Source organism: Eleutherodactylus coqui, chromosome 6 (assembly GCF_035609145.1).
Source record: "Eleutherodactylus coqui strain aEleCoq1 chromosome 6, aEleCoq1.hap1, whole genome shotgun sequence".
Lineage (NCBI taxonomy): Eukaryota > Metazoa > Chordata > Amphibia > Anura > Eleutherodactylidae > Eleutherodactylus > Eleutherodactylus coqui.
Genome location: NC_089842.1, coordinates 54,880,413 through 54,895,469, shown reverse-complemented (window position 1 = coordinate 54,895,469; position 15,057 = coordinate 54,880,413). Strand labels below are relative to the sequence as shown.

Below are 15,057 nucleotides of genomic sequence, written 5' to 3'. Positions count from 1 at the left end.
TTTTCCAAACTTTCTCCAAGTTTTGAATTTTTTTCTACACGCAAAACATACCAAACAAAATTTACCATGGATATAAAGTAAAATGTGTTACAAAAATAATTTTCAGAATCCCTTGAATAAGTAGTAGCATTCCAAAGTTATAAGCACATTAAGTGAAACATGTCAGGTTTGAAAAAAAATAGGGCTTGGTCACATAGGCCAAAACTGGCTTAGGGGGCAAGTGGTTAAATATGTTTTGTGTTCAGCTATTATCAAGCCAGTTTGAAGGCCTGTTCTGCAGATGTGTATTTTTCTCTATTGATTTGTCTATTTGTTATATTTTATATGCGTTTTTCTTTTCAATTGCTGTTTAACCATCGCCAAGATGGGAAGTTTTAAGCCTGGTTTAGACACAATGATTATCGCTCAAAAGATGTCTTTTGAGCGATAATCATTGTGCGCATTTACAGCGTAAGGTGATTGCTTAAACGTTGAGCGATCACTTTGCGCTCTGAGCAGGGGATGCAGAAGACACTGCATCCAGCTGTTCTCTGCTCGGAGCGCCCAGCTGTTATACAGCTGAGGTCTCCGAGTGGGGAATGCAGGAGACAAGCGGGACCGCTTGTCTTCTGCATCCAGCTGTTCTCTGCTCAGAGCACCCAGCTGTTATACAGCTGAGTGCGCTGAGCGGGATATGCGGAACACAGCTGGACCGCTCTGTTCTTCATGCCTCGCCTGTGTTCAGGGAGTGGGATACAGCTGAGACAATAGTATCAGCTGTATCCCGCTGTGCATTCCTGATAAGGCTGATCGTTGTCTTTCAGCACACTGAAAGACGACGATGAGGAGAACGAAAACTGCACAATGTCAGTGCAGTTAGACACAGCGATTATCGCTCAAGGCTATGAGCGAAAATCGTTGTGTCTAAATCAGCCTTTAAAAACTTTATAAAACTCAATAAAACGTGTTTATTTACAACAATTTACGCTTTGCATTTACAGGTAATACGTATTCCGGAGGATTTCAGGATGGAGAACTCCACGGACACGGAGTAATGAAGTATAAAGATGGAGGAAGATATGAAGGAGAGTTTGCGTTTGGAATAAGAGAAGGTGAATGATGAATCAAGATTTATCATCCAATATTCATTATTATAGTAATACTAATGTGAACAGAAAAACACTACTTGTTTTTTTAAATTTACTTCTATAATATACACACTTTTGATACTGTAGTTCAGAAACAGACATCAAGTCCGACTGTTTCAGAAATTCCACACATCAAGGCGCCGACAAGTTTTTTAAGTCACCACATTTTCCTATGACTACAAAATGTTGCATTTTGCTGCGCAGAGGAGAATCATAGTTGGAAGGGACCTCCAGGGTCATCAGATCCAACCCCCTGCTCAGTGCAGGATCCGCTAACCATTCCTCATACGACATGATTTGCAGACCGCTCGCCATCCTGGAAACTCTTCTCTGAACTTGCTCCAGTTTGTCTGTGTGTTTTTTAAAGTGGGGTGCCCAGAACTGGATACAGTATTCCAGATGAGGTCTGACTGAGGAAGAGAGAGATTCCCAACATAAGATTCCCACAATCACTATGCTGTACTTTTTTGAGAACTTAATTATCTTATTTAGAAGGAGTTCATCAATATCTTCAAAGAAACAGTTTAGTTTGTGATCGGTGTCTCTTGCTCTTCTACTTGCCTTCTGAAATTTTTGTCTTTGTTCTGTCTTTCCACTGTTAGCGAGGTTCTCAATTGTATTCATTAGCTGTATATTTTTGCCTGGCCTTTCACTTCCCTTCCCATATTCTAGTGCAAAGCTCTCCTCATGAGTGTAGCAAGGCGCCTTTCAAATACATGCTTACCTGTCTTTGTAAGGTGCAACCCATTCCTAGCAAGGAGTCCATCATGTAGGAAATCCAAATCCTTTTTGTCTGCACCATTGATATAGCCAGTTGTTCACCTCTAGAATCCTGTTCCATCTCTTTATTCCATGACCATCCACTGGGAGGATGGATGAGAAGACCACCTGTGCTTCTAGTTCCTTCATATTCCTACTGAGGTTATCAAAGTCTCTACAGATAGTTGTGAGGTCCTCTTTTGCAGTGTCATTTGTCTTTACATGTATTATTAATAATAATCTTTATTTGTATAGCGCCAACTTATTCCACAGCACTTTAGTAGGAATGGGTAGTAGTCTGTAGAACTGAAGAGTATGGAAGACGGCACACCTCCCGCCAGGTTGTATCAGGTGTGCAGATGGCTGCCTCTGTTCCTCTCAGTAGGGAATCTCCCACAACCACTTCTCTCATTTTCTTCTTCACAACAACACTTCTTTTTCTCCATCCAAGAGGCTTCTGAGTGCGTACTAGACTGTGCAAAGAAATTTCGTGCTGTACCTCTTCATTGTTCTCCTCCATGAGAGCCTGGTACCAGTTCCTGAGCAGTATGGGTGCTGACTGACTCCGGATCCTCCTGCCTCTTTGGGTCACATGCTCTCATTCCTCGGTTTCTGTAGGTGCGCTGAACATTTCTTTTCCGTTAACATTCTGAAGAGTCATTTATTCTCTGTTAAGGAAATCCTCCTCTTCCTTAACGGGTTTCAACGTAGCTGTTCTCTTCTGAAGACTTTGCACCTTTTCCTCCAATAGAGACACAGGCTTTCATTTCTGGCAGGTGAAGTTTGGTTTTCCCCTGGTAGATCTGTAAACAAACAGCATACGTTGGCGCTCACCATATGGCTATTCCCCTTTTACATGTTGCACATAGTCAGTTGATGTCCACTTCCCAACTTTTCATAGTCAAGAATTCTTGTAATTATATTTAACCTATAGGATGTTACTAAGTGTAAAAATTCAGTGCAGCTAGACCCGGCTAAACCCAGCGATCATCCCACTCACAGCAACTCTTCACTATTCCCAGAATGCACCAGGAATATGCAAATTATTTTCCTGGAGCTCCAATCCCTGTTCTGCATATTGTCAGCACGTCATCTGCTAGAGGTCAGCACATTATCTGAGAGTAGATCCTGACGTGCCCAGTATATGGTACCACGTTACTGATCACAAGATGTCGCACACCAGCTGCTCCTATGCAGTGATCATTGTGCGTGTGTGTGTGTGTGTGTGTGTATATATGTGTATGTGTGTGTGTGTATATATATATATATATATATATATATACTGTAAATATATTAATAAATCAATGCTGTCTTCTTTTAATCTGGCATTCAATAATCCAGCGCATCTCAAAATTGCCAGGTGATCCAGTAATTTCACAAGACTAGACACAGAAGACGGAGCGGAGAACACACTATGACAGTCCTTTGGTTCAAAAATGTTTTATATTTTGAGGTGCAGGTTGATTACAGTTCTGTTATATTCTAAAACAGTCCGATAACCCAGAACATTCCATAATCCCACATCCACCAGATACCAATCATCCCTTATTGACATGCTGCGAAGGAGTAATTTAGCTAGATTACATGATAGAGGGCAGATGAAAAATGGTTCCACCGCTGTCATTTTGTAGGCATGAATAGGCACTATATGATTGCCTAAATCTCATCCCTTCCCTCCCCTCTTACACAGGACACAGCTTACTGGTAGACAAAGATGGACAGACCTACTCTGGAGCTTTCTACAGCAACAAAAAGCATGGAGATGGACAAATGACATTCCAGTAAGTCTCCTTTTATTTGTAATCTGTATATAAAGGAAAATGGCTTAAATGGAACCGGTCACCTGCCTGAGGCCGCCTGCACACGGCCAGGTCGGATTCCACATGCAGGATCCCGCAGCGGGATCTGACCCTGTGCCCGACCGGTGACTCCACGGTAGCTGACCGCAGTCTTCATAATCTGTGCTGTGGATGTGTTGGACATTGCGCCGGCGCACATGCTCAGTACAGATTGTACTGCTCCGACACTAAGTGATGACGCGGATCCCGCGACCGTTCCTCAATGATGATTGTGGAAGGGCTGTGGGTCGCACAGCTTCTGTTGACTTCAAGGGAAGCCGTCTGCATTGAATCTGGCTCAAAATAGAGAATGCTGGGATTTTTTCTTTTTTTTTTTCACCACTGTGCAGAAAATTGCAATTTATTTCCACTCGCTTTTCCATAGCATGCTATGGGCGGTATTTGCTGCGGAATCTGGAGGCGGACGCCCACTCCAGATCCCGCAATGTAAATCCGCCCGCGTGCAGGAGGCCTAAAATTTGCATGCTGGACAAAAATCTAATTCTTGTATAGGTGAGCTCGCACACGGGACTATGAAAATATTCATATTTTTGGCCAGCGCATGGACTTCAGTGGTGGGAACCAGGAAGCAGGTGATTCTGAAAAATACATCACCCGCTCCCGGTCACCTGCCCTTACAGCACTAGGAGTTAGTTTTATGTTGCTTTAGGCAGGTGACAGGTTCCCTTTAATGTTCTCCTGATTGATGATTGGTAAAAGATTGATGTCGCTATTGCACGCAGCCTAAGGGCGCTATTGCACTAGTAGTAGCTGCTAGCACTAGTATTTTACTGACAACTGCCAGGTACAGGTGCCGCTTGGCAATTGATGGGAAAATGCGGGAGTTAGGCCCCCCCACACAAGTGTGTGTGCATTTGCGTGTGCCTCAGCGCAACCTTTTTTGCGCATTGAACGAGGCTTTTTTGCATGCGTTTTGGAGTATTTTTCTATGCATTTGCATCTGCAAGGAATGTTCATTTGCGCACTGCGAACAAAGACGCACCAGTTGAAAAGGCTAAATTGTCTAATGAGTTCCGGATATTTTCTTTTTCCAGAGGATTTATGCATCTCCTTGCGGATTGCGTGCGGATTTGCGCACCCTCCCATTAATTTCCACAGGGACCTTTGGTGCGCAAATGTGCAGAAAAATAGAGCATGCTGCGTTTTCTCTTTTTTTTTTTTTGCGGGACCGAAATGTGTAGGTAAATACACACATGTGAACGAACCCATTGAAATCAATGGGTTCTATTCTCTGCACATTGTGTGTGCAAATATGCCCATGTGAACGGGGCTTTAGCGGCTGCCACTAGCGTACATTGCAAAACGTACCGTAAAATACGGCAATACACGTGCAAAAAAGACTATTTGCCATTGCGCATATGTTCGTGTGAAGCCACCCTAAGGATGCCCACACAAGCTGCAGATGTCACATTAACCTCATACCACTAGCCTTTAAGGCTGTACCTGGGCCTGCTATTGCTTTAGGTGGCAAGTCCAGGTGCAGCCCAGCAATTCATGGGGATCCGCATGCAATTACCACAGATAATCCAGAATATGTACAGGCACCCTAAGTATTTGTATAGGCTACTTACACACACAAGATATTGTTAGGCTTGCAGCTATGTTTTCTGATCTCCAACGTCCCTGAGTCAAGTGTGTATTTTATTTCAGAAGGGGCTGTGGCTATACACCTCTGGCACTGCTCGTTTCTGTGTAGAACAAAAGAATTGTGTCAGGATCAGTGTATGTGGACCCGTTGTGCCACACTTTGACCGTTGGCCAAATCCAGAGATGACAACTGAGCTACCCCAGTCTGCACCCTTTCACCCCACCAGTTGGGATCTGGGCTTCACTGCAGGATCCCCAGGCCATTACTCTAAAAGTGGTCCCAGTTATGTGGCAGCTAGCACTATACAGACGTAGGAGCTTGTTAACAAAGACGTAGTCAGAGCGGAACTTTAAAACCAGGAACAAACCAGAGGTCCGGGTACAGAGAACAGGTTCAGCACGGTCCAAGAGGCCAGGAGTCAGGGCAGACAGGACAATGATCAGTACAACAAACTGAGGAGAGAGTAGAATGCAGAGAAGTTGGGCATATGTGGAGCAGCGATCCAGTAGTGACCGGAAGTGGGGCAATTGAGACCTCCTGTTCTCGGTATTAGTGGGAGTCCCAGCAGTCAGGCCCCCGCTGATCTATCAGTTTTCATCTACCCAGTGGATGGGTGAAAACTGGAAAAAAAAAACGCCCCATCTCTAGAATACTCCTTTAAAGGCATGGCTGGATTATTCTGCAGAAAACCTAATATTGGGAAAGCCTGCAGGGTAGAAGGCGACTCCTGTTATACAAGTGATTTGCACCTGTGTCCTGTGAGTGAAGGCTTGCGTCTGTAAACACTCGGCTCGGGCTGTGTCATCTAACCCTACATGTGTCTGCCAGCGGTCTACCGTCACCCTCCGTGTGCGCGGCCTGTAATCTGCAGGAACATGTGTTTTGACGTCATGCATTCCACATGTGTTTCTAAAGCTCCCAGTGTAATGTTAGCTGTTTCTCTGGCAGGATCCACGGTACGCATATTTACTTTGCCTGGCTACTCAACTGTTGAGTTGGCACAGATCGAGTAGCAGGTGCGATCCGTTCTAGCAGAGGCAAGTGGCACCCAAGTGTCATTGTTATCTGAGAAAAGGGATATCCCACTGAAGAGAGGGCCGAGGCTCTCAAAGACGCGGGAAGGAACACATGGGCTGGTTCCTACATGACTTTACTAGGACTCTGGCCAAAGAAATCACAAAGGATTCCATAAGACCGGCACATACTTGCTGTGTTTGGCTACAATACATGCACTGGGTGTTGTCTTTTTATTTTCTTAGTGTTTTTTTTTATTTTCTGTCCAATTTTCTGTCTATGTTTTGGTGCTAATAATTATTATGTGTTATTGTGTGCTAAGTACAGGCATAATTAAGGGTGGGCCACAAAAAGTAGCCACGCTCTTAGGAAAGCTGTCTCAGGGTATGTTTACGCATTGTGGAAATGCTGTGGATTTTTCGCAAAAGACGCAGAATTAAAATACACCCCATCGATGCAGATTTTGAGTCGAAATCAGATGCGCATCTGCAACTGGTTTCAAAGATACTGCACTCTCTGTCACCTCCGAAGTCTTCGCACTCTTGGCACTTCCTTTACTGGGCACTCTGTAGCAACTAGTGAGCGCAGAGATGCTGGTCAGGTGATGTGGAAGTGATCAGCGGCGCTGAGCTCACTAGAGTCCACCGAGTGCCCGGGGAAGGAAGCGCCAAGAGCATGAAGACTTTAGAGGTACGAATAAGCATGGTAACTTTGAAATCAGCTACGGATGCACAGCACGATGGTGTGGATTTTAAGGCTGGGTTCACACTGGGTGGATTTGCCGCGGAATTTTGCTGCGGCAAATCCGCCTGCAGCCGCTAATCCTGGGATTTGCCAGTCATGTGGATGAGATTTGTCAAAAATCTCGTCCACACGGTGTGGCTAAGCCGGGCGGATTCGACGCTGCGTTGCGGAATTGACAGCCGCAGCATGTCAATCCTTTTTTCTTTTTTTTTCCGTTGCGGCCTCATTCCTCTCTATGGGGAGAGAAAGCCGCAGTGGAATGCAGAAATGTTGTGGAATTTTCCACTGTGGAAATTCTGCGATATTTCTGCGACGCGAAAACCCACCCTAAAGGCAAATCCGTCTTTGTTGCCCATAGCAGCCCTCAGCGGTATAAGAAATGAAAGCTGCGCTGTGATTGGTTGCTATGGGCAACAAAAACAGGTTTTCTTTAGACACCTTTCATAAAGTTAACTTCACATGGGGCAAGCGCAATATCAGGCCGTGAATCACGGCCCGACATCACGCTCGCCAGCATGCAATTTCCCTGCGTATGCAAGTTCTATTTATCTCAAAACCGCCACGCATCGTTTCAGGGAAGTAGCGATCGTCTGCCGCGGTGGAGGGTCATGGAGTTTCTCCCATTGTTTTCAATGGGAGACCTAGCATTGCATGCACTTAGCATGTGGTACGATGCCGCCGCCGGACCCATTGATAACAATGGGAGATGCGAAGCAAAAGCACGCAGAAAGATAGAACATGCTGCAATTTGCAATGCAATGCGGGAACAAATCGCTCATGTGTTTTTAACCCATTAAAAAGAATGGGGTTCATATTTGTGCGAGATTTGTGCGTCTCGCAACACACAAATCTCGCACGATTTTCTCACCTGTGTGAAGCCGCCTTAAGAGTGTGACTACTTTTCTGTATGTGACACAAATGGACAGTCAGTCTTTTGACACTGGTTGTTGCCATTCCTTTTGTCATTGAGGTATTCCCTTAGACTTACTTCACACTGGCGAGTGCGATATGGGGCCGTGAATCACGCCCCCATATCGCTCCCCATCATGTAAATTGAACGTGAATGCGAGGCGTTTTCATGTCAGTACAGCCTAGCATCACTTCGGGGAAGAAGCGAGTCTCCTGCCATGCTGTCAGGCGCAGCGGACAATCGCAGAGTTTCTTCCATTGTTTTCAATGGAAGACATCACAATGCAGCCGACGGCCCCAGTTAAGACAATGGGAGCTGCGATGTAAGAGCACGCACTAGAACATGCCGCGATTTGTTTCCTGCATCACATCACATCACGGTGCCATGCAGAAAAACATTGTTCATGTATATGACCCCATTCAAAAGAATGGGGTTCATATTTGTGTGTCTTACAATGCAAAAATCCTGCCCCTGTGAAGCCTGAAAAATGCTGCAGATTCTAAATCTGCTGCATGTCTGTTTATGCTGCAGAAGTCAACCCTTCAAGTCTAAGGGTTAAATCCCACCGCAGATCCACTCCAGAAACTGCAGCCAATTCCTCATAATTTAGGTGCAGATATGGCCACTGCTTCTTTCCAGCATAATTGCTGCAGGTTTTCCATTGTGGACCGCCTTTAGTGACTACACTGGATGTGAAATACCCTTTGGCAATGTTCACACTGTGGAATTCACAGTGAAATTTTCTGTGGCAAATTCCACCTTAAAATCCACATCAGAATCCACTGCATTTTGCTACAGGTTTCGACACAGTTCCATATGCGGTATTTTCCCTGAAAATTGACAAAATTCACGTGCGGAATTCTGACACAGAAAATCGCATTTCTGCATCAGAAGTGACATGACATGCCGATATGCTACAGTATACCATACAGAACCTGTATGCCTCCATGACCGCCCGTATCACACCTTGCATCCAAGCTGGAGGAGGTAAAATGGTATTAAAGCCTCCATGGCTGCCAGTATCACCTCTTGTATCCATGTTAGAGTCAGCCCAAAAGGTACTAGAGCCTCCATGCCCAACAGTATCACATCTTAAATCCAAGCTAAAGGTGGTACAACAGGGTACCAGAGCGTTCATGGCCGCCCCTATCACATCTTGTATCTAAGCCAGAGGTGGCCCAACAGGATACTAGAGCCTCCATGCACAAATGTATCACATCTTGCATCCAAGCTACAGGTGGTACAACAGGGTACTTGAGCTTTCATGGCCGCCCATATCACATCTGGTATCCAAGCCAGAGGTGGCCCAATAGGATACTAGAGCCGCCATGCCCAACTGTATCACATCTTCCATCTCAGCTAGAGGCGGTAACAGGGTACTAGAGCCTCCATGGCTGCCCGTATCACAACTTGTATCCAAGCTAGAGGCAGCCCAACAGAGTACTAGAGCCTCCATGCCCGCCTGTATCAGATCTTGTATCTAAGCCAGAAGTGGCCCAACAGGATACTAGAGCCTCCATGCACAACTGTATCACATCTTGCATCCAAGCTACAGGTGGTACAACAGGGTATTTGAGCTTTCATGGCCGCCCATATCACATCTGGTATCCAAGCCAGAGGTGGCCCAACAGGATACTAGAGCCTCCATGCCCAACTGTATCACATCTTCCATCCCAGCTAGAGGCGGTAACAGGGTACTAGAGCCTCCATGGCTGCCCGTATCACAACTTGTATCCAAGCTAGAGGCAGCCCAACAGAGTACTAGAGCCTTCATGCCCACCTGTATCAGATCTTGTATCTAAGCCAGAGGTGGCCCAACAGGATACTAGAGCCTCCATGCACAAATGTATCACATCTTGCATCCAAGCTACAGGTGGTACAACAGGGTACTTGAGCTTTCATGGCCGCCCATATCACATCTGGTATCCAAGCCAGAGATGGCCCAATAGGATACTAGAGCCTCCATGCCCAACTGTATCACATCTTCCATCTCAGCTAGAGGCGGTAACAGGGTACTAGAGCCTCCATGGCTGCCCGTATCACAACTTGTATCCAAGCTAGAGGCAGCCCAACAGAGTACTGGAGCCTCCATGCCCGCCTGTATCAGATCTTGTATCTAAGCCAGAGGTGGCCCAATAGGATACTAGAGCCTCCATGCACAACTGTATCACATCTTGCATCCAAGCTACAGGTGGTACAACAGGGTACTTGAGCTTTCATGGCCGCCCATATCACATCTGGTATCCAAGCCAGAGGTGGCCCAACAGGATACTAGAGCCTCCATGCCCAACTGTATCACATCTTCCATCGCAGCTAGAGGCGGTAACAGGGTACTAGAGCCTCCATGGCTGCCCGTATCACAACTTGTATCCAAGCTGGAGGCAGCCCAACAGAGTACTAGAGCCTTCATGCCCAACAGTATCACATCTTGAATCCAAGCTAAAGGTGGTACAACAGGGTACCAGAGCGTTCATGGCCGCCCCTATCACATCTTGTATCTAAGCCAGAGGTGGCCCAACAGGATACTAGAGCCTCCATGCACAAATGTATCACATCTTGCATCCAAGCTACAGGTGGTACAACAGGGTACTTGAGCTTTCATGGCCGCCCATATCACATCTGGTATCCAAGCCAGAGATGGCCCAATAGGATACTAGAGCCTCCATGCCCAACTGTATCACATCTTCCATCTCAGCTAGAGGCGGTAACAGGGTACTAGAGCCTCCATGGCTGCCCGTATCACAACTTGTATCCAAGCTAGAGGCAGCCCAACAGAGTACTAGAGCCTTCATGCCCGCCTGTATCAGATCTTGTATCTAAGCCAGAGGTGGCCCAACAGGATACTAGAGCCTCCATGCACAACTGTATCACATCTTGCATCCAAGCTACAGGTGGTACAACAGGGTACTTGAGCTTTCATGGCCGCCCATATCACATCTGGTATCCAAGCCAGAGGTGGCCCAACAGGATACTAGAGCCTCCATGCACAAATGTATCACATCTTGCATCCAAGCTACAGGTGGTACAACAAGGTACTTGAGCTTTTATGGCCGCCCATATCACATCTGGTATCCAAGCCAGAGGTGGCCCAACAGGATACTAGAGCCTCCATGCCCAACTGTATCACATCTTCCATCCCAGCTAGAGGCGGTAACAGGGTACTAGAGCCTCCATGACTGCCCGTATCACAACTTGTATCCAAGCTAGAGGCAGCCCAACAGAGTACTAGAGCCTCCATGCCCGCCTGTATCAGATCTTGTATCTAAGCCAGAGGTGGCCCAACAGGATACTAGAGCCTCCATGCACAACTGTATCACATCTTGCATCCAAGCTACAGGTGGTACAACAGGGTACTTGAGCTTTCATGGCCGCCCATATCACATCTGGTATCCAAGCCAGAGGTGGCCCAACAGGGCACTAGAGCCTCCATGCCCAACTGTATCACATCTTCCATCGCAGCTAGAGGCGGTAACAGGGTACTAGAGCCTCCATGGCTGCCCGTATCACAACTTGTATCCAAGCTGGAGGCTCTACAACAGTGTATTAAAGCCTGCATGGCCACCTGTATCACATCTTACATCTAAGCTAGAGGCAGTACAACAGGGTACTAGAGCCTCCCTTTAAGGGGTCAGTTCTCCGCAGTATCCTTATACTGATATCCTTGCTCTGATATTGTAATTACTTTCTTATGTCAACATCCCACATATAAAGTTTCATTTGATTCCAACAACTCTTTCTAGGTGCTTTTGAACTACCGGTTTTAGAGCGTCAGTGTAAAGCATGTAGGAGAGAAAGAGCAGTGATTGACATTGTGACCACACTAGGGTTCAATATACACTGAAATGACCTGTTTTTGTAGACAAGAACCCCAAACATATAGAGTTTTATATAATGGTGAAGAAGGTATGTTTCAGCATCAATAGAGCTTTCAAGACTGCTGAATCTTCTTCAGATACATTCTCTTTTGCTTAAGGGAGCAGTTAAGCTGAGCTCTAGTCACTGTTCTGTACTGGAGCAGAGCTGACAATCCTTACAACTGCAAGACTGAAGTGTGTAAATAGCAGGTAAGCACTGACCCTACAGCATGCTATATCCCCATAGTGCAACGGCCGAGCTGAGTGCGCCAAAGTGGGTGAGATCACAGGGATTGCAATATGGTTGTCACAGGTGGCTCTGTAATCCCTCCCGACAGTGGCGATAATGGGGCTCTGCTCAGCTGTCGCACAGTGGCAAGAATAACGTATGAGGATCAGGATTAAGGACTTATTCAGACGTCTGTATATCAGCCGGGTATTCACGCCTGGCCGATATACGCTGTCACTCTCTGCAGGGGGAGGAGGCGGGATACGCCGGAAGCAGTGCAATGAGCTTCTACCCTCTCTCCGCCTCCTCTCCGGCCTCTCTCTGCCTCCTCTGCAGCCCTCACCACTGTTTGCAATGGGAGAGGCGGGGCAAAGCTCAGTTCCACCCCTCCCATTGCAAAAAGTGGCAGGGGGTGGGAGCTAATTGCACTACTCCTGGCCCATACCACCTCCTTTGCCTGCAGAGAGGGACAGCGTATATCGGCCAGCCATGAATACCTGGCCAATATACAGACGTCTGAATAAGCCCTTAATCTGATCCTCAGGGCTCACTCATACGAGTGTATTTTGGCTGCGTATTACTCATTTTTTATGCACATCATATGCAGTATGCAGCAGATGTGCACGTAACATGCATATTCCCTGTGTGTTTTATGCACTGGTGGCAATTTAGTTCACAGGAAGGCTTGCAGAGGGCCTTTTGTGTACTTATCAACAGGGACAGCTGTATGGGTGTGTCTAGGGAAGTTCAAACCTCCTCACACATTCAGTCCCCTGCTGAGAGCCAGAGAGAGGCTGCAGTAGCAGCATCAGGAACTGGGAGCCTGGGGTCTGGCGAGGACCAGACTAGGGCCCGTCATGTGTTTGACAGAGGAGGACGCCTTCTAGACACCTGGGTTGGGGGATAGTGATGGGGACCCTGAAATCGTATTATGTTCCCGTACATGTTTGCTGTGTGTGAAATAAAACTGGCGAAAGCTGGAGTTGAAGTATTCCAGTGGTCCTGAGCCTTTAATGTGTGTGATGCCAACCATCTTAAGAGGAGAAGATGGCAATCCCATAAGCGAGTTACCCCCAGGTTGCCAAAGCACCCATAGACTATAATGATGTGTTTTACACAACAAAATAGGACATGCTGCATTTTTAATTTTTTTTTGTAAAAAACACAAGTCTGATTGGCCGAATGTAAATCAATTGGTTTTAGCACTGCATAAGAAAAAATGTGCTTAGTACACAGCCAAAATACGCTCGCGTTAGTGATCCCTGCAATATTTTCCATCATTTATTCGATAATGAAAACTATTGGATCATAAACGTCGGCTGTCTGACTGGCATTAGCCCGTTGCGTGCCTGCTTTAGCATTCTAGATCTTCTCCCTGGAGCACAATTACAAGCCATGTATCCTGATGACAGGGCTGCTGATTGATCTGTGTACAGAGCTCCTTCGAGGAAATCCTGACAATCTCTTACGCTCTGAGAACAATACATAACATGAATAGTTTGGTGCCGTCTGACGTCTTATTAGGACCAACAAGTGTCTGATCACGCAAATGCTTTAGCCTTCTCTCCTGTTCAGTTTAACTGCTGAGTCTTATGTTTTAGGAGATTTACCTCTCTGTATTTATAGAAAAATAACACTGGTCAACAAATCCAAAAAAAAATTTCTGTATCTGGTTTGGAAACAGGCTTATTTAAAGGGGTTGACCCGCGGCAGCAAGTGGGGTTATACACTTCTGTATGGCCATATTAATGCACTTTGTAATGTACATCGTGCATTAATTATGAGCCATACAGAAGTTATTCACTTACCTGTTCTGTTGCTAGCGTCCTCGTCTCCATGGTGCCGTCTAATTAGACGCGCTTGCGCAGTCCGGTCTTCTCCCTGGTGAATGGGGCCGCTCGTGCCGGAGAGCTAGTCCTCGTAGCTCCGCCCCGTCACGTGTGCCGATTCCAGCCAATCAGGAGGCTGAAATCGGCAATGGACCGCACAGAGCCCACGGTGCACCATGGGAGAAGACCCGCGGTGCATCGTGGGTGAAGATCCCGGCGGCCATCTTGCTAAGGTAAGGAAGAAGTCGCTGCAGTGCGGGGATTCGGGTAAGTACTAAACGTTTGTTTTTTTTTAACACATGCATTGGGTTTGTCTCGCGCCGAACGGGGGGCCTATTGAAAAAAAAAAAAAAAAACGTTTCGGCGCGGGACAACCCCTTTAACTAATTTTGGGGTGCTGAATTCAGTGGAAGAATCCGATTCTGTCTATCACATCACATTTCTGAGATACATAGCACTATTGCATAGACAATAATACAGAATTGCCAAATATTGTCTGGTTTTAAATACAAAAAAAAACCTAACACTCAGAACTGGTGATATTTTTGTGAATGAAACTCAAAAATTACCGATATGTTGAGGTAAGAATGAAGAGAAATGCTTCATGCAGATTACAACAAACACTACACAGCAGTACAGATAGGCTCATGTCGGTAACCTTCCTGCTCAACTACATTGTTCTGCCATCTAGTGACCATTTTTAGAACTTCATCCACTGTGTATTACATTCACATAAAGAGTTTAGCTTAGTCACATTTAATTATTCACCGGAAAATGAGCACAAACACAAAAACCTTTTTTTTTAAATTTAAAAAAATCTAAATATCATAAAAACCTTACATGATATGTCATTTCTAAAGGCAAATTCGGATTCTACACCCAAAAATCCATAAAAATTGATATATCGCACACCAGATGAAAAATGCTGTCGAGCAGTGTAATTAGAGAATTCTCTTTCATTTTGCTGATTACATCGATGACATCTATGAATAGATAATAAATAAATGTTATGGCCGCTGGCCTCGACTGGAGCTTCTTCTAACCTTCTCGTGCTGAAAACAATCGGTGTCGTCTTCGGACCCTTCTGTGCAGCACACATTGCGTCATTCTTCCTCCTGTCAGTGTCTTGTATAGGGCACCGGCT

At 45.9% G+C, this 15,057-nt stretch overlaps 1 protein-coding gene across 2 annotated transcripts in view; it reads left to right on the top strand.

The window, feature by feature from the left end:
* Positions 1-15,057, top strand: part of MORN1 (MORN repeat containing 1) — a 370,129-nt gene that overhangs the window by 21,172 nt on the left and 333,900 nt on the right. For both annotated transcript variants that reach the window (XM_066606845.1, XM_066606844.1), the window contains 2 exons: positions 981-1,091; positions 3,577-3,667. In XM_066606845.1, coding sequence (XP_066462942.1) covers positions 981-1,091; positions 3,577-3,667 — 202 coding nt within the window. The remainder of the gene's footprint in view (positions 1-980; positions 1,092-3,576; positions 3,668-15,057) is intronic.